Source organism: Paramormyrops kingsleyae, chromosome 1 (assembly GCF_048594095.1).
Source record: "Paramormyrops kingsleyae isolate MSU_618 chromosome 1, PKINGS_0.4, whole genome shotgun sequence".
Taxonomy (NCBI): domain Eukaryota; kingdom Metazoa; phylum Chordata; class Actinopteri; order Osteoglossiformes; family Mormyridae; genus Paramormyrops; species Paramormyrops kingsleyae.
Window position 1 is genome coordinate 1,633,804 of NC_132797.1, and position 23,654 is coordinate 1,657,457.

A 23,654-nucleotide genomic window follows, 5' to 3' on the forward strand; every position below is an offset into this window, starting at 1 on the left:
GCTTGTTTCATGTCAGGAAAAAGCACATGCTTTCAAACATCCAATATGTCTAAGATCTCTCTGCTTCGCTAAGCTGACAGCTGAATTCTGAAAATGTTATTTTTTTTGTGTAATATTCAGGCACAATACAGTTTTCTTTGAGGAACATTCATGATGGATGAAAGCTTTGCTTATGTGTGTGCATTAAGAAGGCTAATGTTTCTTCAGCTGATAATGCACCCTTGATTTTCTTCCATGTCGTCATGGTGCAGCCTTTGGAATCTTACACACTCACTCCAAAAGCAAAGAGGTTTCGGCCAAGATAAGTTAGTGGAGTCGCCCCTTTTACTATTACGAACATTTTAAAAACATACTGCTGTGTGGTGACTGAAAGCAAAAAAGCTGCAAGTGTGAAGCGTACCGTGGGATTATGGGATGTCTGATTGTGGGGGCAGGATGGCTGAAAATTATCAGCCAGGAACAGATCATTAACCTTAGCCTCTGGGTGGTCAATGTGGTGCTGAGATACAAAACTCTCATTTATGTCTGAAAGCAAAAGAGATGCCATTTGAAAGAACTCACTGTTACATTTCAAGTTGCGTTCAAATGGTAAAGTCTTCCCTGAGTGCAGTGTATTGTCTGAGTAGAAATAAATCTCAACTTGGAAATTAAAAGCTGGTGTTAATGATTGCAATTTAATAAACAATGCATTAATAGGACACATTATCCACAATGTAATGGCGAGTGTTGGCATCCATAACCTTTTCACAATAAATGACAAATCCTTTCAGTCTGCCGCATAATGAAAGAAAAACAACTGCGCCATCTAGTGATTTTTCCATAGTAACACGGAACATCCGGTGCCGTATCGACGTTCATCCTGGTGTGCGCGTCTGTAAGGTTTTCTTTAGGACTGTTACTATCGATTATATCAATAATCTAATAATCAGCCTATTAATCTGACAATTCATCGAGTAATCGTTTATAATGTTGTTGTTATATTAAGCATTTCAATTGCTGTAATATTCTGTCACACATACGAAACGATTTAGGTACTAAATTTGCATGTTAAAATTAGCTAACGTTGTTTTTGTTGTTGTTTAGCTAATGTTTTTGGAAGAAAACTGGAGGATCATGCAGGGTGAGCGCGCAAAGCGGCCGCGTGCCGCTGCCCCCTGCGCCTCTGTGCAGCGTTAATATCCACATGCATTTCATGTACATGAAACTGTCACACCGCAAGGACCAAGTTAGTCCGCTGCGTTCAAACCATCAATTAGTTGCGCTAAGACATTTTTACTCAGTCATAGGAAACCAAACTTGGCACGCTTTGCAACTTTAAAGGTGCCATAGAAGGAAAATCGGACTTTCCTCTTTCGAATACAGTATGTCAAGGTAGAGTTCGGTACGTGGAAATGACATTCCGTGAATCTCAAACATTGCTGTTCCATTTTTAAAATATAATTCCTGAATTTGTAAAAGAATAAATATGTTTTGAAATTCCTAAATTTGTAGTCTCCGAGCAACTGATTGCTCCTCAACATCCGCACAAACAATTACGGCTGGATGCCTGAAGGCTCCCTGTCCCACGTCACCTGTAGTGGTTCTGTGGGCCATCGCAGTGCCTCACTGTAAGCCAGCCAATCAGAGCGGAGCTCATTAACATATTAATAAGCCCGCCAGATAAAGCAAAACAGCCTGTTACATTCTAGGGCCTAATTAAAGGGACGTAAATGGGCCTGTAAAACCATTTCTGGACATTTTCTACCAAACCAAGTCCACATTCCTTCTGTGGAAAACAGAACAAAAAAAAAAAAAAAAAACGCATTCTATGGCACCTTTAATGATGGTTCATTTTCAACATTATCTTGTATGTTAAAGGAAACAAAGTTTTCCATCGCTGCTTCAGCTCTGCATGTGCTCTCCCACACAATCATACTTATTCACATCTTTGCTGTTGGACTGATAGTCCTTATTTACTCATAGATCTTATGGCATGTTTGTGGATATATTCTGCATTCCATAGAGACAGTAAGTGATTTCTCAGTTCTGCTTTGTATCTGCTACACAACATGTTTGCTAGACTGTTGTTAGATAAGTTTTGTTTGGCTATATAGTTAATTTTCAATTCCTAAATAATCTCAGAAACAATTTGAACTTGTCCAGTACCATTACAAAACCAATACCTTCACAAAAAAATGTTATAAATTAACTGGTTGTTATGTACCGTATTATGTATAATGATGCGGCTAAGCGACAGAACTAACCTGGCATTACTGGGTGAGTCCTCCTGCTACCGCGTCTTTGGCTAACCTGGCATTACTGGGTGAGTCCTCCTGCTACCGCGTCTGTGGCTAACCTGGCATTACTGGGTGAGTCCTCCTGCTACCGCGTCTGTGGCTAACCTGGCATTACTGGGTGAGTCCTCCTGCTACCGCGTCTTTGGCTAACCTGGCATTACTGGGTGAGTCCTCCTGCTACCGCGTCTGTGGCTAACCTGGCATTACTGGGTGAGTCCTCCTGCTACCGCGTCTGTGGCTAACCTGGCATTACTGGGTGAGTCCTCCTGCTACCGCGTCTGTGGCTAACCTGGCATTACTGGGTGAGTCCTCCTGCTACCGCGTCTGTGGCTAACCTGGCATTACTGGGTGAGTCCTCCTGCTACCGCGTCTGTGGCTAACCTGGCATTACTGGGTGAGTCCTCCTGCTACCGCGTCTGTGGCTAACCTGGCATTACTGGGTGAGTCCTCCTGCTACCGCGTCTGTGGCTAACCTGGCATTACTGGGTGAGTCCTCCTGCTACCGCGTCTTTGGCTAACCTGGCATTACTGGGTGAGTCCTACTGCTATCGCGTCTGTGGCTAACCTGGCATTACTGGGTGAGTCCTCCTGCTACCGCGTCTTTGGCTAACCTGGCAATACTGGGTGAGTCCTCCTGCTACCGCGTCTTTGGCTAACCTGGCATTACTGGGTGAGTCCTGCTGCTACCGCGTCTGTGGCTAACCTGGCATTACTGGGTGAGTCCATCAACCCGAGTGTCTCCTTCTAAGTTTTTTTCCATTGCAGTCATTCTGTGGTTATATTTAAATACTGCTTTGCAATACTGACAGACGACTGCATTTTCATTCACTTTTAATGTGAAGTTCTTCCAAGCAAATGATGGTTTCACTCTTTATTTGGATCCTCATCCTTTACTTACACTACATTATTGAATAATCAATTAGGAAATTTTGATCATCTGCAGACACTGTGGTTGGATTTGCCTAGTATCTCTGCTGAGACCAATATACAAAAGGTATAAGGCAACTCAGAATTTCTCATTATTGACCACTAGATGGCAGCCTAAAGCAAATTTCCCCTAAAATCCTCACGTTCATTTCTGATCTTGTTTCCAGTACTAAAAGCTGTGTGTCAAATGGTATAATGGTGTAAGTGAACACTATAGCCTAATTCGGAAATGTTTTTGCAAAGTGTTTGCCCATCTGTTCCGAGCTATGGGATTTCCCTCTTGGAATTCTGTGTAAATATGCAGAGCGCAAAACATTGTGTGCTGATTCAGAGATATGTCATGCTGCTTTGTGTAAAAAAATAAATAAAAAATAAATTGATGTGAGAAAATGTGAGAAGTGAAGGCCAGGCAGCCTAAACCTCGGTACTAAACCAGTAATTCTGCTTTCTGGTATGGAGGCTCTGGATAAGCAAACAGCTACGGCATGAAACTGCTGCTTGGAATGAAGTGAGAAATAAAGAGAATCTTCCTCTGTAATCTGGATTCAGGCAGAGCAGCATTTAAGCAAATAAAAATTCACTTAGTTCTCAAGGAAGAAAGACTGCAGCACTAGCTGTCTTTTCACAGCAGAGGCACCAAGATTATTGTACTTTTCACGCCCTTATACAGCAGTGCATGTAGAATGGTCAGCTGGATGTTGTGGTGCGGTCTTACAGATACGACCAAGAGACCAAGGCTTCAATCACTTAAACTTTTTGTTTTTGGTTACGTTTTACTCTTTGTATAAACCACTATTATAATTTGATAAAATAACAATCATTCTTATTGGTTATTAACTATTTTGTTTTACATACATGGAATGATGTCATCATTTTACACCACTCAAACTCACAAAAGAGTGAAAAGCAGCATGTCTGAATCACATTCCGGAAAGCTCTCTGTCTGTGCTTTCACCCTCCGTCATGATGGCATCCAGAAGAGTTGTGTGCCTCCCATTAGGTCTCATCGCTACATCATATGCCAGCGTGGATGGGGTCAGGGGGGCGGAGCCAAACCAGCAAATGAGGACACTGTCGGTCCATCGCAGATCTGCCGAGCGGGTTCAATAGCGACATAACAGAGCCCAAAAATCAGAGAGCCAGTTGATGTACTCAGATCTAGCAAGAGGGACCCTGCGCAGACACAGGCACACCGGCCAGGCTTTCGCGGGGAAGGTGAGTGCTGGGCTGGACGTACAGAGAAGGAACGTCTAAGAAGTGCGGCAGGTCACTGTGTTAAGGCACGTCTTGCTGTGGGACCCTATCGGTATTTTGCAGTAACTTTCCGCTAAAAGCACATTTCAGTTTTATCCGGCTGTATGGAAATTTCGGGTATGAAAAGAATGGGTCTTAGAAATGATTCAGAGGCAGAGACGGGCCCAACACGCATAATGGTTCAGCTTTTAAGGAAACCATCGTGTCATGTGGGAATGACATTCCCAGACTCAAGGACGGGGGCTAGACCACAGGGGATGGGTAGGGCCCCCTGTCTGGCGATGTGAAAATCATCGACCCGCCAGCAAGGCATGAGCGTCAGTGTTGGCAGAGCATGATGTGCCCCTTGCTTAGCAAAGCCAGGTAGGTGATGGAATCTGTTTTGCGAATAGACACACTGGTGTACACACTCATAGGCATGTGCTCCTGCCCATGCTGTTTGGCACACACAGGGAGGCGGGGTTACCACAGGTCATCAATAACCAGCTGACTAAGCTTTGCGGAAGCCATAATGAGCTGCTTCTGTCTGGCGGGGAGCTTGGGGCAGGCTGTGCAGCCCACATGTCTGTGGTCATGGAGTCGTGGCCATTATCAATGCCTAATTACTCTGTCTCTGCCCGATGTGATAGAACTCGACAGCCAGAGGATAGTCCATCCTTTCAGGTTCAAAGGCTTACGGGTATCGCGGCACTCTTCCGAAACCACGTAAATTAACCCTCTGTCACATTTTTTTAATCTCTTAGGTTATGTAGACAGGTTTCTGTGCAATGTCATCGCAGAAATGTACACGTGCAACTAGGGGACAGAAAGCAAAACTTTAATGCATAAAGCAGAGATGATAAGGAGTTGTTGTGCAGGAAGATGCACAAACCACAGGATAAATGGTCAAAAAATGCTTAATATTCCGAGCGGATCACATCAGGTGAGAGAGTTGTATATATCAGGCCGTTTCACTGCTGGCCACTTGGTCATATCTAAGATCCATTCGTGGTCAGGAATAGCTTAGGGATCTGGTGATTTCTCACCATTGCTGAAAAGCAATTTATCGTGCCAATCGGAGCAGACGGAGCTGCGTAGGCCCTCAGGGTAATCTGTGCCGGCCATTCCCTCAGGGTCACAGACGTGGCTGGCTCTCATGTCCTGTACGGTATGTTTAGAGTAGCTGTCAGCTTCAGATGTCGCAGGTCATAAAGTCGTCTTACCCTAAGCATTTTTTCTTTTACTTAACAACCAACAAAGCCAAGTCAGCTGAGTGATATTCATTGGACGTCAGCCAACTATAATAAAATGTTTTTGTGACTCGACTGGCTCCTTTTAGCTAAATATTTATAGGAATAGCAAACTCTCTATGATGACTATGCTGACAGTTAACTATTGTTAGCTAATGCTTCACATAATGTTACATTAATATGCAAATGAAAGCCAAACAGTCCATCTCTGAAATAACATTTTATTATTGACTTAACAAGAATTTACAAATGATGCAAAATCTACACTGATTAAAGTGGTTGACTCCGATCTAGTGACGATATTGTCCCCGGATGCCTATGCACCCTGTAATACAGACGCTCCTCTACTTACGAACTTTCAACTTACGAACTTTCAGACATACGAACGAAGAGGACTGTAAGTCCAAATTGTGTTCATTGGGCTCTCGTTTCCCATCCACAACATCAATTTTTTTTCTGCGCACCAATTTCCGCCTAGTACGACTTCTGGCCGTACGAACTCCCAGCATCCTAGTTCTTTGTACTTGCGTATACCCTTAAAATGATGTTGAATAACGACTTACCTTCCGAATGACGTTCGTAATTGGAAATGTTTGTATCTCATTCATAAGTAGAGGAGTCTGTATTTGTAAACAGGAAACCCGACTGTGTGCCTTATGCTGAAAGATTAATACCTGGTAATGTCTGCTGTAGCTGTGAGACGATGGAGTTCATTTGTGGTTTAAATAGGCGGGGCAGTGTGCTTACAGGGTTAGGACACTGTACCTGTCATCAGAAGGTCACTGGTTCAAACCCCGCCCCTCAGAACTCAAACTTAATCCGTTCAGAACTCCGGATCGAATCCTAAAAAGTTCGAGTTCTGATCGAATTTTCCCCATAAGAAATAATGGAAGACCAATTAATTGGTTCCCGGCCCCAAAAAATTACACCTAAATATGTTTTTTTTTTAGCATTTAAACACAAAATGAACTGGATAAAACAAGAAGAGCATATACTGTACTAAACACATCTAAGCACATTTATCAAAACAGTAATTTGTCCAATTTATCTAAACAATGTGTAAAGCCCCGATCGTCTGCTCCTTCCGTGTGCCACGCCCCCTCGTTAACCCCGTGTGGAATCCCCATGTGATCAGCTGTTTCTGCTTATTGTCATTAGTCCTCTGTATTTCGTCTGCGTTTCAGTTTGTTTCCCAGAACAGTCATTGTATTGTCCGTCTGCGTTTTGCCTGCCTTACCTGTAATTAAACCCTGACGTCTGCGCCTTTGTATCCGCTCAGTCCCCGCTCGGCACGACACAACAATATCATTATGATTAAATGTATTCATGGTTTATTATTAATATTAAAATAAATAACAAGAAATCTTTATTTTTAAATGTATTTTATTACATAATAATAATTACTGTTACTGTCTATCATTGTCTAAATGTATTTTTACTGTCTAAATATATGTATTCAGCAAGTGTAAACATGCAGGATGCTATCACAGCGAATGCGAGGCTGAGACTGAAGCATTACCCTTTGTTTCCGCTGAGAGACGTGCCGCGTGACTTATATCCCCGCGCGTACAAGTTACAGTATCTTAGGTCGGCGTTCACGGTTTGACTTCTGAGATTCAGATCGAGTCATAGGTAATTTTTTTCAAACTGGTTGGTTCGACTTTTAAGAAATTCGATTTCTAATGAGTTCGAGAACTGAGGTACCACTGCATGTATATGAATGTGTGTGTGTGTGTGTGTGTGTGTGTGTGTATGTATATATGTGTATATATATATATATATATATATATAATGTATGTGTGTGTGTATATATGTATGCATATAAGTATGTGTGTGTCTGTGTGTATGTATGTATATATATGTGTGTGTGTGTGTGTATGTATATATATGTGTGTGTGTGTGTATGTATATATATATGTGTGTGTGTGTGTGTGTGTGTGTGTGTGTGTGTATAAACACACACATACACACTGTAGGCCTTATTATTTCTAAATTACCCTAAATGCAGCCTGGATTGAACACATATGAACCATCACAATAAGTGTGGCTCTTAAACAGACCAAACTATTCACAGTATTTCAATTACACACATGTGTATGATATGCCGTGGTTATGTCCTTGCCACAAACCAGAAAATAAATAAATAAATAAAAGATGCAGACGAGGGACTTTTAAGTTTAATTTTCACTTAAGTTCTTCCAAAACTTTTGCGGGGAAGGGAAAATCATTTCAGACATATTTTGGCAGCTGAATGTAATTACATTTCATGTTCTTAAGGGGCTTTTATATTTCAGAAAAACACCACAGAAAAATGTTAGGTGTGTTTGTCTGCCTTGACCAAAATAAAAAACATGGATAAAAAAACATTTTTGAAGAATATTAATTTGTAGTCTATAAGCAAAGAATCATGTTACAGACTACAGACATGTTACAAGTTCATACAGTATATCGGCAGAGACTTCGCTTCGGAAAGGGTCGAGTCAGTCATTAAGTGCGATTTAACCACAAAGCGCTGTCCGCTTCTTGTTGCTGCTGTGTGAAGCTGAAAGTGGTCTGATCTTCATAAGGATCTGTACCCAGCATGCATCTGCTTTTAATCACTGGTGTTGGCCTTAACGTTGCCTTTCAGTTGCGCCTATTTCTAGAAACAAATCTTGAAGCAGATGAATTGTTTGCCAGAGAGACTCATGTTTTCTGGGGGGTCCTTTTGTCTGCTTTCATGGAGGCGGAACAAAGCTTGGGGGAGTCGGCCCAAACCCCATCACGTTTTTTTGGCTCAACCACGGGGCAAATTGAAGCCTTTCATTAAATGGCTAATTTTCTCTGTCAGCAGCTAATGAAAGAATTTATAGCAATTTACAGTAACTCAGGGAAAATAAAAGCTTTATCATCAGTGCTGGGCATCTGTCTGCAGTATGTTGGATGTGAGAATTCTTGTGGAAATAACTTTATTCTTCACTAAATGTCAATAAATGTTATTCAGTAATAAATGTTATTGCTGGCAGAAGTGCGCTTACCCAGTAAGAATAAAGACTTTGCGTCACTGCCTGTCCCCAGTTCAGTGCGGCCCCACCACTGCTTCAGTCACAGGGGATGTGATCCCTGGTGAGTTTTCATGTTTCCCTTCTGCGGCCACATCAGTCATCATGAAGCCTCACCAGCGAGTTTCTTACATGGTGGACAGGAAAAAATGTTAACATGTAAATTTGGGGTTTGAGTCCAGTTTCCACTGCAGTTTGATTGGGGTGGGAGATCTTATGTAAGCAAGGCAAAGAAAGTGCAGGGATGGGTGGTTTGTGGGTGGGAGGTGCATTTCACAACAAACATTCAAAAGGAAAAGTGATTGTAGCCTTTGTTTACAATGATATTGTACCAACCAATGTTTCGACAGACCTGAAGGAGTCTTTTGGAAATTTTCTCAGCTGCATGTCAGGCAGGGAGGTAGGCAGGGTAGTTATGGAATCTGTTTATTACATGCATGCAAAGTAGACAGTGCCAGCACCATTCCTACAAGGTTTCAACAGGAAGAACTCAAGCATACAACGAGATGAGAGCTTAACCATATCTCCAGAGACTAGCTTTCCTTAGCTTTTGCCCTTTATGTTTCCACGTCACCAAGTGTCTCAAGCCATTTGTCGCACTTAGTTCTGTTTTTCACTCTTAGTCCGTTATTCTCTGAGGATATGTTTTCTTCTTGCTCCACAGCCATAAAGTCGTGCAAAGGTCTGCAAAGGTCGAGAAAACAAGCTCTGAACAGTCCTTGAAGTTTGTGATGTAGGTATTCACTGGCAGTTAAGGTTAACAAAATAATGTCTACATTTTTTTCAGTCTATAATATAGCAGCTCTTTTTATTCTTTATTGGTTTGTCAGTTAGAAAATAATAATAATGTTAGCAGCTGCATAGCACCTTTCCCCGAGAACAGAGAACCGTTTGTTTTATGCAATTTAGAATAGTTGGGCCTTCAACCACCACCCCAACCCCCCCCACCCCCGCCACAGTCTTACACAAATACTTTCCATTATCATTGCCAAGTGAACCCACTGATGTGTTTATTTTTCAGAAAGGTTCTTGTTCCTTTTCTTTCAAATTCATTTGGAGGGACACTAATTGATCTATGCCTGTCCTGGGGTCATGAAGGCTGCTCGCCTTGTGCTAATTGGCCAGCTGGCAATAGCTGTTTGTTTGGGGCTGGGTGATGCCAAGCCAGCCCAGGCCCCGCTGCTGCGCCAGCGACCCTTCATCGTGGTCTGGAACGCACCCACTGAGGCCTGCCGTCTGCGTTTCCACGTCGACCTGGACCTGCGTGTCTTTGACATCGTGGCTAACCACAACGAGACCCTGAGTGGCCCCAATATCACCATCTTCTACCACACCCACCTGGGCCTCTATCCCTACTACTCCCGCGAGCGGCTACCCATCAACGGCGGCCTGCCCCAGAACCAGAGCCTCGTCAAGCACCTTGGCAAAGCCCATGCCGACATCGACAGCCTCATTCCATGCAGGGATTTCCGGGGCTTGGCCGTCATCGACTGGGAGAACTGGCGACCGCAGTGGGTACGCAACTGGGGCTCCAAGGATATTTACCGCAACAAGTCCAAAGAGCTGACGAGAAGCCTTCACCCACGGTGGCCTGAGAGTAAAGTCGAGAAGGAGGCCAAGGAGCATTTTGAGAGGGCCGGTCAATCTTTCATGAACTCCACCCTGCTGCTGGGGAAAAGCCTGCGGCCCGATGGCCTCTGGGGCTTCTACCTGTTCCCGGAGTGCTACAACTATGGCTACAAGCAGCACCCACGGCGCTACACTGGCGAATGCCCCAGCGTGGAGCATGTCCGCAACGATCACCTAATGTGGCTGTGGAGATCGAGCACCGCCCTCTATCCCTCCATCTATCTGGACTATGAGCTTAAGTCTACGCCCAACACTCTCAAGTTCGTCCACTACCGTGTCAAGGAGGCCTTGAGAATCGCCTCCATCGCCCGCAGTGACTACATGCTCCCAGTCTTTGTCTACTCCAGGCCCTTCTATGCCTACACCTTCCATGTGCTCTCAGAGGTAAGGACAATGGCAGTGCACATGCAGTCCTCTACAGTCAGCAGGACATGGTGGTGCATGTTGGGTGCCACCATAGGAAAATACACCAGTTAGCCCAAAACATAATATCACCCAATGGCTGCATCAGTGTGTCACTCTACACCTAATGGTACATCAATCACGTGTTATGCCAGAAGGTGAGTGTTATGTCAGCGTTGGTCTGTTTAGTTTCCATAATGTAACTTTCTTCAAGTTTGTCTCGCCTTGCCTGTCAGAAATGGGAAGGAAGTAGCTGTTTGGGGCAGCAGGAATTGTCCTGCTTACAGGCAAGCTTTATAACACCAACAATGTCTGTCCTGTTTAACAGTAAAATCAACTTCCTTTTGAACAATTAATTTAGGATCTAAGCAGACACTTTGAACGAGATTCTTACAGGGTAACTGTGTTTGTTAAATCTGTCATACTGAGGGATGAAGTCTTGTATAAGCTGGTAGGTAGTTCAGTGGTTTGTGCTCTTAATTCTGAAGTTGTTCTGGGTTTCGCTAAGGGTCCTATTCAGTAGACTGAATTTCAAAATACCCAGATGCCGCTCTTCTTTTTTACATGTTTTGTTGGGTACGAGTGTAGGGTGGAATTTTTAAGCGAATGACTCATCTGTAATGTTTCCTCCACAGAGTGACCTGGTCCACACCATTGGGGAAAGTGCCGTCCTAGGGGTGGACGGAGTGGTGCTTTGGGGTTCCTCGGAGTATGCCCAATCTCAGGTGGTCATGTCCTCACCCTCACACCTTCAGATATCCATGATACAGTGGTAAATGGTCACCCGAGGGTTACGTTTAAACCTCTATGAGGGTATGACATTACTAGCATGTCTTACTGACCCCCATAATGCATCCAGTCACACTGGGGTGTGTAGCTGTACTCCATGTCAGGACTGATCTTGCATGTGAATAATAAGATCTGAAGAAACATTTGCCTAAGGGTTAGAAGGAATTTAGTATCTGATTCCTTGTTTATGATCCCAGAGAAACTGCCTGGAAGTGAAGAGGTACATAGATGGCTCCCTGGGTCGTTATGTCGTCAATGTGACCTCAGCAGCCAAACTCTGCAGCAAGGCTCTGTGCAAGAAGAACGGCAAATGTGTGCGGAAAAGCCTAGACTCTGGTGCTATGCTGCACCTCAACCCCGGCTTCTTCCACATCCAACGCAACCTGGGGTCCCAGGGGCCTCACTTTAGAATTAGTGGGCATCTCAGCCACGATGACATCTTGGAAATGAAGCACAAATTCACCTGTCAGTGCTACCAGGGTTGGACGGGAGTCTTCTGTGAGGTGCCTGAGAGATCCCCCTTCCCCCAACGCCCACGGCACAACTTGATAGAACTCTTGGCCTTCCTTTCCCTTCACTTCTCTCATTTGTCTGTACTCCTCATCTTTTGTGTCATTGTCAAGTGTCTCTTACAGTGGAAGGTGGCCTCCCCACAGTAGGTCAGAGTCACTGACAGAATCCTGTTCCATGCTGAAGTATTAAAACAGTAGATACTTCTCATAAAATGACAGACATTTTTAAGTTCTATTGGTTTATCCATCTGTTTCATGAAGCAAAATTATCTAATGACAGAATAAACTCAGTATAACTAACACTCAAAGGCCATTGTGTATTTTTGCTGCCCCATATCACTCAGAAAATGTTTCATCATCAGAAACTGCCCCTTTAAAGAAGGAGCGATATGCAGTATGATTATACGCTGTTTTCTTTGTAGAATCCTTTGTAGAATATTGTTTTTACATCATTCTTTCTAGATTTTCTCTAATAAAAAGCTTTAAAATTATTTCTTTTCAAGGCTTCATGACTACAAGAGAAATCTTAATGTTGATGAGTGAAAGATAATGTTGCCTATTGTGACTTCTATAAAAAGTAAAACATTTCTGATTTATGGACTCAATCAGATACATTATGGAGTATATTACCTGTAACCAGTCACACAAGAAAAAGTGTTTTGATGAATACCCCTTAAGGTTAAGGTTGCCACTGGGGTTAGAGCTAGCGTTAGCATTATGGTTGCCATTTGGGTTAGGGTTGCCACTGGGGTTAGAGCTAGCGTTAGCGTTAGGGTTGCCATTTGGGTTAGGGTTGCCACTGGGGTTAGAACTAGCGTTAGCGTTAGGGTTGCCACTGGGGTTAGAGCTAGCGTTAGCGTTAGGGTTGCCACTGGGGTTAGAGCTAGCGTTAGCGTTAGGGTTGCCATTTTGGTTAGGGTTGCCACTGGGGTTAGAACTAGCGTTAGCGTTAGGGTTGCCACTGGGGTTAGAACTAGCGTTAGCATTAGGGTTGCCATTTGGGTTAGGGTTGCCACTGGGGTTAGAACTAGCGTTAGCGTTAGGGTTGCCATTTGGGTTAGAACTAGCATTAGCGTTAGGGTTGCCATTAGGGTTAGGGTTGCCACTGGGGATAGAACTAGCGTTAGGGTTGCCATTTGGGTTAGGGTTGCCACTGGGGTTAGAACTAGCGTTCGCGTTAGGGTTGCCATTTGGGTTAGGGTTGCCACTGGGGTTAGAACTAGCGTTCGCGTTAGGGTTTCCATTTGGGTTAGGGTTGCCATTGAGGTTAGAACTAGCGTTAGCATTAGGGTTTCCATTTGGGTTAGACCTAGCATTAGCGTTACAGTTGCCATTGGGGCATGGGGCAGTAATTAGCACTGTCACCTCACACCTCCTGTCTGTGTTCATTTTCTTATATAGTCATTGTATATGATTGTGTATTTGCTAGGTTACTGCGTGTTGCTCTGATCCATTACCTGTTCTCATTCCCTAACCTTGTTTCCTTTTGGTTTCTAGTTGTTAGGCCTTATTTGTTCCATTCCCTGGTTCTCATTATTAGTTTATTGTCTTAGTGTTTTCCTTGTTAATGACCCCTTCTTGTTAGTGTAATCTAATCTTGTTTATAAACCCCTTTGATCTCGGAGCCGCCAGTGGATTGTCACTCTTTTCCTGCCTGCCTGTCACTCTCTTCCTGCCTGCCTTGGCTGCCCTGTTGATAGGAAAAACACTTGTCTGGTTTCAAACAGCCAGCCAACTCTGTGTTACAAAATGAATGATGAAAACGTGAATACTTTGCACACAGTAGACCAAACCACCCTCTGCGTCGTCACAATGGACTGCCAGGGAGATGCCTTTGTGATGAGCTCTCTCCGTAGGGCAGCGCTGCTGAGTCAATGGAGTGAAATCACAGCCCTCATAACTTCTCAGCATCTTACCAACATGATCTCTTTCACTGGGTTGCTGCGTTTCAAACAGTAAATCGGAAAAAGCAACACATTTGTGTTACTCGTAGGACTTTCCCTTCATACAGCTGTATATTTACAGAAGGAATGACTAAAACTTCAAGGTATTTTAAGCTATTGTTCTGACTAACAGTCATTCCTTGGTGGCCACTGCCCTTAGCTGCTGTGCTCCCCGGTACTACCCCATCCCCCCATCCATGCGGCTAAATCCTCCTGCCAAAGCTGCACTCTCACACAGCCATTTCTGTTTCGATTGTATTCAAAGTCTGGTATTACCAATTACCAGCTCATGCTCTGAATTACCTTACCAGCAAACGCTGTCTGCATTGATATATAAGGTTGTGATGGGACTTACTGTCACCTTGGAGCTGGTTTGATGGACATGGCCATCATTGATTGCAATTTTGCCTCTGTAAGCTATTTCATCCATCCATCCATCCATCCATCCATCCATCATCTACTGATTTTCTGGGTAGGGTCGTGGGGGCAGCAGTCTAAGCAGGGAAACCCAGACTTCCCTCTCCCCAGCCACTTCGTCCAGCTCCTCTGGGGGAATCCCGAGGTGTTCCCAGGCCAGCCTGGACACATAGACTCTCCAGCGTGTCCTGGGTCTTCCCCGGGGCCTCCTCCCAGTGGGACATGCCCGGAACACTTCACCAGGGAGGCGTCCAGGAGGCATCCTAACCAGATGACCGAGCCACCTCATCTGGTTCCTCTCGATGCGGAGGAGCAGCGGCTCTACTCTGAGTCCCTCCCGAATGACCGAGCTCCTCACCCTATCTCTAAGGGAGAGCCCAACCACCCTGTGGAGGAAACCCATTTCGGCCGCTTGTATTCACGACCTCGTTCTTTCGGTCACTACCTACAGCTCATGACCATAGGTGAGGGTAGGAACGTAGATTGACTGTTAAATCGAGAGCTTTGCCTTTTGGCTCAGCTCCTTCTTCAGCATGACAGACTGATGCAGCGCCCACATCACTGCTGACACCGCACCGATCCGCCTGTCGATCTCCCGCTCCATCGTCCCCCCACTCGTGAACAAGATACTTAAACTTCTACCTGACCCGGAGAGAGCATTCTACCCTTTTCCGGCTGAGGACTATGGTCTCGGATTTGGAGGTGCTGATTATCATCCCAGCAGCTTCATACTCGGCTGAGAAATGCTCCAGTGAGAGCCAAAGGTCATGGTTTGATGAGGCTAACAGAACCACATCATCTGCAAAAAGCAGAGACCTAATCCTGAGGTCACCAAACCGGACACCCTCAACGCCCTGGCTGTGCCTATGTAACATGGTTAATAAATTTCTACTTGCCACTGTGTCAGCTGTGTTTGTGTGTGTGCGCATTTTCATTCTGTGACTTTAAAATTGATTTGCCGGTTCCCTTTAAGTGACGCACCTTACACTTTCCCCAGTTTGGAAATGCCCGCGTAAGCGGTAGGTCGTGTTTATAATTGTCTCTCTTACTTTAGAAAATTAGTTATTTTTATTGACAATTTTGTTATTAAAGTATATGTACCTTTATGAATGAACAAAGTTTTGTGAGGTCGAGTGATTATATACTGTATGCTTTCTGTTTGTTCTGTGTGTTAGACAAATAGCCAGCCACCAAGTTATGGGTGTGTGCGATAAAGCGGGTGTTTTTGTATTTCCAGAACCAAACTGCTGTGCTTTGAGACGTTCATCTTTTTCACAGGTACATGTTTGTATTGTAATTGATTTACTGTACAATTGTTATTACCTTACGCTTTCAGCAGTTTGGAAATGCCCGTGTAAGCGAACCAAACTGCTGTGCTTTGAGACGTTCATCTTTTTTGCAGAATAAATCAGCACGCTTGGAAACATTGAGTTGCAGTGCAGTGAATTTACACAACGCAAGATAAAACCGGTTACACCTAGAAATTCTGTCCATAAAAGTTATGAACAGAATCGGTGACAAAGGGCAGCCCTGGCAGAGTCCAACCCTCATCGGAAACGAGTCCGACTTACTTCCGACAATGCGGACCAAGCTCTGACACCGGTTGTACAGGGACTGAACAGCCCTTATAAGGTAGCCCGGCACCCCATACTCCCGGAGCACTCCCCACAGTACTCCCCAAGGAACACAGTTGAATGCCTTCTCCAAGTCCACAAAGCACATGTAGACTGGTTGGGCAAACTCCCATGCACCCTCCAGGACCCTGCTGAGAGTATAGAGCTGATCCACTGTTCCACGGCCAGGGTGAAAACCACACTGTTCCTTCTGAATCTGAGGTTTGACAATCTGACAGACCCTCCACTCCAATACCCCTGAATAGACCTTACCAGGGAGGCTGAGGAGTGTGATCCCTCTATAGTTGGAACACACCCTCCGGTCCACGCAATGCTGCAGGTCTGTGTCAACCAGGACAGCCCTGCAACATCCAGAGCCTTGAGGAACTCATCCACCCCTGGGGCCCAGCCACTGAGGAGCTTTTTAACCACCTCAGCGACCTCCGCCCCAGAAATAGGTGAGTCCACCCCCAAGTCCCCAGAATCTGGTTCATCATTGGAAGAGGTGTCGGTGGGGTTGAGGAGGTCTTCGAAGTATTCCTTCCACCCACAACATCCCGAGCTGAGGTCAGCAGCACCCTATCCCCACCATAAACAGTGTTGATGCTGCACTGCTTTCCCGCCCTGAGCTGCCGGATGGTGGACCAGAATCTCCTTCGAAGCCGTCTGGAAGTCGTTCTCCATTGCCTCGCTAAACTCCACCCATACCCAAGTTTTTGCCTCAGCGACTGCCGAAGCCACATTCCGCTTGGCCCGCCGGTACTCATCAGCTCCCATAGGCTAAAAAGGCCCGATAGATCTCCTTCAGCTTGACGGCATCCCTCACTGCCGGTGTCTACCGGCAAGTTTGGGGATTGCTGCCGCAACAGGCACCTTATGGCCACAGCTCCGGTCAGCCGCCTCCACAATGGAGATGAGGAACATGGCCCATTCGGACTCAATGTCCCCCGCCTCCCCTGGGACATGGGCGAAGTTTTGCCAGAGGTAGGAGTTTAAGCTCCTTCTGACAGGGGATTCCGCCAGATATTCCCAGCAGACCCGCACTATACGCTTGGGTCTGCCAGGTCTGACCGGCTTCCTCCCCAGCAGAGCCAACCCACCACCAGGTGGTGATCGTTTGACACCTCCACCCCTCTCCTCACCCGAGTTTCTAATACATGCGGCCGCAAGTCCAATGACAGAACCACAAAGTCGATCATTGAACTGCGGCCTAGGGTGTCCTGGTGCAAAGTGCACATATGGACACCCTTATGCTTGAACATGGTGTTCATTATGGACAATCTGTGACGAGCACAGAAGTCCAATAACCAAACACCACTCGTGTTCAGATCGGGGGAGCTGTTCCTCCCAATCATGCCCCTCCAGGTCTCACTGTCATTGTCCACATGAGCATTGATGTCTCCCAGTAGAACATGAGAGTCCCCAGGAGGAGCGCTCTCCAACACCCCTTCCAAGGATTCCAAAAAAAGGTATGTATTCTGAACTGCCCAAACAGTTGTGAGGCACAAACAACAGTCAGGACCCATCCCCCCACCCGAAGGCGAAGGGAGCCTACCTTTTTGTCCACCGCGGTAAACCCCAATGTACAGGTGCCCAGCCAGGAGGCAATAAGTATGCCCACCCCTGCTCAGCGCCTTTCCCCGTGAGCAACTCCAGAGTGGAAGAGGGTCCAAGCCCCCTCAAGGAGACTGGTTCCAGAGGCCAAGACATGCATTGAGGTGAGCCCGATTTTATGTAGTCAGAACCTCAGACCTCGTGCACCAGCTCAGGCTCCTTCCTCACCAGAGAGGTGACATTCCATGTCCCTAGAGCTAGCTTCTGCAGCTGAGGATCAGACTGCCAAGGTCCCCGCCTTCGGCCACTGCCCAACTCACACTGCACCCGACCCCTATGGCCCCTCCTACAGGTGGTGAGCCCATTGGAGGGGGGACCCATGTGCCTTCTTTGGGCTGTGCCCGACTAGGCCCCATGGGTGCAGGCCTGGCCACCAGGTACTCACCATCGAGCCCCACCCCCAGACCTGTCTCCAGGGGGGGGGCCCGGTGACCCACGTCTGGGCAAAGGAAAACGTGGATCTATGCTATAATTCATCATAAGGGGTCTATTTATGAAACAATATTTAAATCTTTAGATTGAGTGCAGCTTTCATGGTTGATACAAGATCTTTAGTACCAGGGCAGGCCCAACCCTTTTCGGGGCTCTGTGCAAAATTTTAATTGCAGTCCCATTGCCAAATTTGAGTTGCCATTCTGACTGCAACAGCCTGTCTCAGATGAACGCTTGGGTGTTTCCTGTGTCTTCCACGCTGATGTTTGGGAAGGTAGAGGCCGTAATCTCAGCATCATGACTGCATGACCCTTCATTTTCGGCACTGTTTTTATAAGTACTAAACACTGCTTCGGGTTTAGCCAGAGATGTTTTCCGAGCATTGCTGCTTTTTCCGTAGAGCGTGCTGTTATGTGTGCTGCTGTATCCTGGGACACTGAGGTCCACACTCTTCTTAGGGCTTTGCTGGGACTCATATAAACGTGTCATTTTGCAGATAGCAATTACCGCAGTACTTAGCTCTGTGTAGGGAATCTGCCAGCGTTACAATTTCCTCTATAAAACTGTCATGCAAAGTAAAAGGGAAAATGTGCAGCCATTGGTTATAAAACTAGTGTATATGAGTCATAATGGAAAACTATTTAGGTATATAGAGTTGACAGTTTTTGGGTGCGATATTGTCCTACAACAGTTGATATATTTTTCCCTGTCTGCCTGTGTTTATCATGGATTTAGTTTTAAAAAAGACAGCTGACATTTCTGTAGTATTAAGGCATTTTTTCACACATACACTTAAAGTCAGAAATAGCTCAAAGGGTAAAACTGCTGTGATGTTTAGTGAAAAGCAAAGCTTCAGCGTTACAGTGTCAGAGGAACCAGAACTGAGGCTCAGAGACAGCTGTCTGAAAGCATGTTCTGTTTAACAAAAGCAACATGCTCAATATAATAAGTAATATGTTACCATGATATGCTCTCAAAGAACTTAAGCGCCATTGCAAGGGAGATGTGGACCAGTCAGCCAGATGTGGTGTTAATTTACTATTAAAGTGGGCGATTATGAGGTGTCTTTACCACCAGTTACAAGATGTGACAATAATTGGTTTTATAAGCCTGGCTCAGAAAATGCAACATAAAAATGGAGACCACACATGGTGTGGAAGGTTAAAGGAAAAAGTGCTAGAAAACCAGTCAGGGACAACAGTCTAAGCAGGGATGCCCAGACCTCCCTCTCGCCAGCCACCTCCTCCAGCTCCCCCAGGGGATACCAAGGCGTTCCCAGGCCAGCCCAGAGATGTAATCTCTCCAGCGTGTCCTGGGTCTGCCCCAGGGTCTCCTCCCGGTTGGACCTGCCCGAAACACCTCCCCAGGAAGCCGTCCAGGAGGCGTCATAGATACTGTAGATGCCTGAACCACCTCAGCTGGCTCCTTACGATGCCAAAGACGTGATCCTCAGCCCCCCCAAACCGGACCCCCCTCCGCCCCTTGGCTACGCCTAGAAATTCTGTCCATAAAAGTTATAAGAACATCTGGACAGAATTGGTGACAAAGGGCAGTTCTGGCAGAGTCCAACACCCACTGGGAACGAGTCTGACTTACTACAGGCACTGTGAACCAAACTCTCGCTCCAGTTATACAGGGACCTGATGGCCCCCCCCCCCCCCCCCATGGGACCCCCTGAGGGACACGGTCATACGCCTTTTCCAAGTCCACAAAGCACATGTAGACTGGTTGGGCAAACTGCCACAAACCCTCCAGTATCCTTGTGAACCTGATGAGCTGGTCCAACAGCCATGAAGGCATGAAACACAAGTAGTATAATTATGTAATTTTGTAACACTGCACAAAACATTACACTATCAACTCATTTTCATTTCATAGGAATAATGATGTTTTATTTATCATAAAAACTAACCATTCTTTACAGTTATCCTAAACATGCTGTATTTTGACATTAACATTCTTAGCAGGATCTCTTTTACTAAAGGACCCTGGGCAAAATGGCAGCATGATGGCAGAAACCGAAGCATACAATAAAACAAAATTAAATATTAAAGCTAATAAAGAGGTGCATTTAAAATGAATCACATGAACGACATTCAGGTTTTAAAAGCCTTTTCAGCATAGATTTAAGCATGTCCAGGGTGAGTACTGCTTAACATAAGATCTCGGACTATGGGGGCATCCCCGATAGGAATTTACTGTATTTGACTCTCCCTGCCGGCCCCTGGAGGATGGGCTCCCCCTTTGAGTCTGGTTAGGGTTAGGGTTAGGGTTCCCTCTGCTGCCCCCTGGAGGATGGGCTCCCCCTTTGAGTCTGGTCCCTCCCAAGGTTTCTTCCTTCTCGGGAGATTTTCCTTGCCACTGTCGCCTATGGCTTACTCACTGGGGGCTTTGGGTGGGGATGCTGTAAAGCGCTTTGAGACGATGTAATGTTGTGATAATGCGGCATACAAAAATAAATTTATTTGTTTGTTTGTTTGTTTGTTGAATTCTCCTATATCTTCTCTGCGTAAATTCTACTTATCTTGCTGCTTTAAGGTTCATTACAGAGGCCTCCTTACCTTAAGCGCTACTCCGGAGCACAGAGAGGCCTCCTTACCTTAAGCGCTACTCCGGAGCACAGAGAGGCCTCCTTACTTAAGCGCTACTCTGGAGCACAGAGAATTCAGCCTCCCGACCTTCTTAAAGGAGTCATTCACTCTGTGAATAACCATGATTCAAAATGCCAGCCACAGCGACATTTCAGAGGGAGCACTAACATCTTCAATGTTTCTGCTCTGCTCCGCTCCGGTCTGGTCTGCTCTGCTCCGCATGCCGTTAATTCTCATTTACATTTATTTATTTTATTCTCATGGCTTCAGAGAGATTCCATCACAAGACAAAAAAGCAACACTCAGCTCCATGTGGTCTGTCTGCCTTGGTTTTTTGGTTTCTACTGAAGACCACCATCATTCGCTTCACTGATAGCTGTAAGCCCTGACCACAATGATTATTCACAATAATAAGAGACATGATAACTAAGACATTGGGCTATTCTGCCATATTTACTGCTCAGTTTTACTACAGATTTAATCAGTTTACCATTCATTATTATTATTATTATTGTTATTATTTATAATTATAATTCTTTCCTTGTAGTCTTTCCTCTTTCAGCAATATGAGTGCCTGAGGTATAATGAAATGATTATTAACAAGAGTAGAATAATCCCAGTAACTTTTATCAGTATTTCAATAATCAAACCTCAGCTCGTGTTCTGCAGCATTGTCAAGCTAAACCCTGAGCCTTGGGAAGCACATGGGAGCAGTATCACACGGGCGATGGTGCGTGAACCTGCGCTTACATTTAATGACGTTCCTCCATGCTTTGTGTCGCAGCCCATTGCAATCTTGCGATTCGGCAGTTTGCCTTTAAAGCGCCCCTCCAGCATAAACAACCCCGTTATCTGGAGCATCAAATGCACGTTTTACATCTGGCCAGAGTATCACACAGCTTTGGCTGAGGGAGGCAGTTTGCAGTGCTGTGTGGCACTGTGGGTTAGGGCTCGCTGCCTATGATCAGAAGGTCATGGGTTCAAATCTCACAGTATGGTTTCAGGAGCCCTGCTTTCTCAGTTGGTCATGCTTTTGATAAAATTGTCTGCTTAATAAATGTAATAGAGATACTTCATTCATCCCCATGGCAAAATGAGGCAGTTTTTCCAACTATGAGTGATACAGAAACACATGTATATAGAGTATGGAGTCAGACAGCAGGACAAACCAATGTACGGCCCTTCTAGAGGGTATGGAGCCAGCAGTGATATAATCACTCTGGCAGCTGCAGAAGTCAAATCCCCAATGTTAGCTGTAGATCGTGATGAATCAAAGCGCGTTAGCAGCTCTGATGAGTCACTGTCAATTGTGTTTGACTCTGACAGGCATAAACCTCAATATCTAGTACACATTTGTTTTTACCTGCATATTTACTGTATTTGCAATAATTATATGACATTTGTATCTTTTTTTTTTAAATTAAAGCAATCTAGATGAATACCCAGATGACTATTTAACGACTCTCATTATTACTCCCAGAATCCCAAGCTGGAGGTCGATGCCCAGTTTTAACAGCCTCCAGGATTCAAGGGGAGTTTCCAGTTGCAGAGCAGAATGAACTTATAAGAGAGCAGACAAGAACATGGGGATGGAGATCACAGAGCCAACTGGCCTTCACTACCCCTTCCTAAACTGGTCATACTGGTTCACTATGAACAATGGGGGCATTTCCAATCGGGAAGACTTCTGATCCACTGGGATCAGAATGAACCATTTCACCAGTTCTAATGGTGAGTCGCTCAGAAGAGCCGGCCCCAGCTATGGGAGTGTGGTTTCCGCCAAGACGCTTACTCGGGCCCCCAATTTTAATTCTTTTTTGGGTCAGAGGAAGCCTGTCTCCACTGAAACTGCTGAGAACACACTACTGCCAGGAGGGGGTGGGTTTCGGCGGGGGCAGACGGCTCTGAATCCCCGGCAACAAAACAAATCCCGTATGGTGCCGGGGGTGTTCTGTCCGTCCAGGCGCCAGAGCCGCGACATGCTAACATCTGCATCCAATAGAGGGCAGAGGAAGTGGCGAGCTCTCACAGAGGTGCTGACCGGCCCCCCAGGCAGACGGGGCCTTTCTTTGACCGTAAACCTCTTTGCGAGCAAACCAAAGGGATCAGTAGCTCCAGGGACGGACGGAGGACATCTTACCACTTGGCCTGAAGCAGAAAGACCTCAGTCCTGAACCTGGACAAAGGCTAAACTGGGACACGCTCTAGATCTTTATGCCTCTGTGGTCTGTTAACTTAAGTTCAGATCTTGAGCTTTCAGTGATATTTAACGTTTTAACATTTATAATTAGGATCATGTCTTTAAAATGAGAGAGAAAAATAGAAATTGACAAATTGTCCCAGTTCACCAATAACCAGCCGACTCGTCGTGAAGCTCTACAGTTTCAGTCTGAGCCTGATGGCAAAAGGGCATCTTCCTGGATTCTGTGATGCAGCCAAGCGTGTCCCCAGGGTTGGCCTCCATCAGCAGAAATCTCCGGATCTTTTTGAAGCTCCGATAAATATGAGGAAGTGCCAGTTAGTCTCGCCTCATCCCGCCCATCCCAGCGGAGATGCACGCGCTGCTTTATGACGGACTCCTACGGCAGCTTCCCTCTAAGTGTCCTTATGGTGAGCGAGACTCAGAAAGGATGCTGCCGAATATTTCTGCCCATACAAAAATATTTTTACTTGTGTATAAAGTGCTAATTGGTCTCAGGTCTAAATACATTTCTGATTTACTTGAACATTATGAAGCATCCAGACCCCAAAGGGCGTCTGGGAAAGGTTTACTCAGCGTTCCCAGGAACAAGACCAAGCACGGTGAAGCAGCGTTCACTGTCTATGCTCCCCGTCTGTGGAACGAGCTTCTTGCAGACATGAGGTCCTGCTAAAACTCAGGGCTTAAAACATTACTGGTGTAACTTATTTTCAGTTAACTATTTATTTGTTTGTTTGGCTTTTAGCCTTTTTTATTTTCTTTCAAATGTGATTTTAATGTATTTA

General features: G+C 45.4%; 1 protein-coding gene and 1 long non-coding RNA gene across 5 annotated transcripts; both read left to right on the forward strand.

Annotated features, from left to right (window-relative positions):
• Positions 1-1,708: 1,708 nt before the first annotated feature.
• On the forward strand, positions 1,709-12,288 carry hyal6 (hyaluronoglucosaminidase 6). 4 transcript variants are annotated; one of them, XM_023792141.2, is made up of 5 exons: positions 1,709-2,007; positions 9,392-9,460; positions 9,749-10,740; positions 11,394-11,483; positions 11,745-12,288. In XM_023792141.2, exons 3-5 carry the CDS (start codon positions 9,820-9,822, stop codon positions 12,204-12,206), a joined length of 1,473 nt encoding a protein of 490 aa, XP_023647909.2. In that variant the 5' UTR covers positions 1,709-2,007; positions 9,392-9,460; positions 9,749-9,819; the 3' UTR covers positions 12,207-12,288. The 4 variants fall into 4 exon arrangements, with proteins under 4 accessions (XP_023647909.2, XP_072568959.1, XP_023647905.2 ...); XM_072712858.1 differs by lacking the exon at positions 1,709-2,007 and adding an exon at positions 2,897-2,946; XM_023792137.2 differs by lacking the exon at positions 1,709-2,007 and adding an exon at positions 2,933-2,992.
• A 3,086-nt stretch (positions 12,289-15,374) lies between these two features.
• On the forward strand, positions 15,375-15,697 carry LOC140578584 (uncharacterized). Its single transcript, XR_011982847.1, has 2 exons — positions 15,375-15,438; positions 15,657-15,697. It is a non-coding gene; the product is annotated as an uncharacterized lncRNA (long non-coding RNA).
• The last annotated feature ends 7,957 nt before the right edge of the window (positions 15,698-23,654 follow it).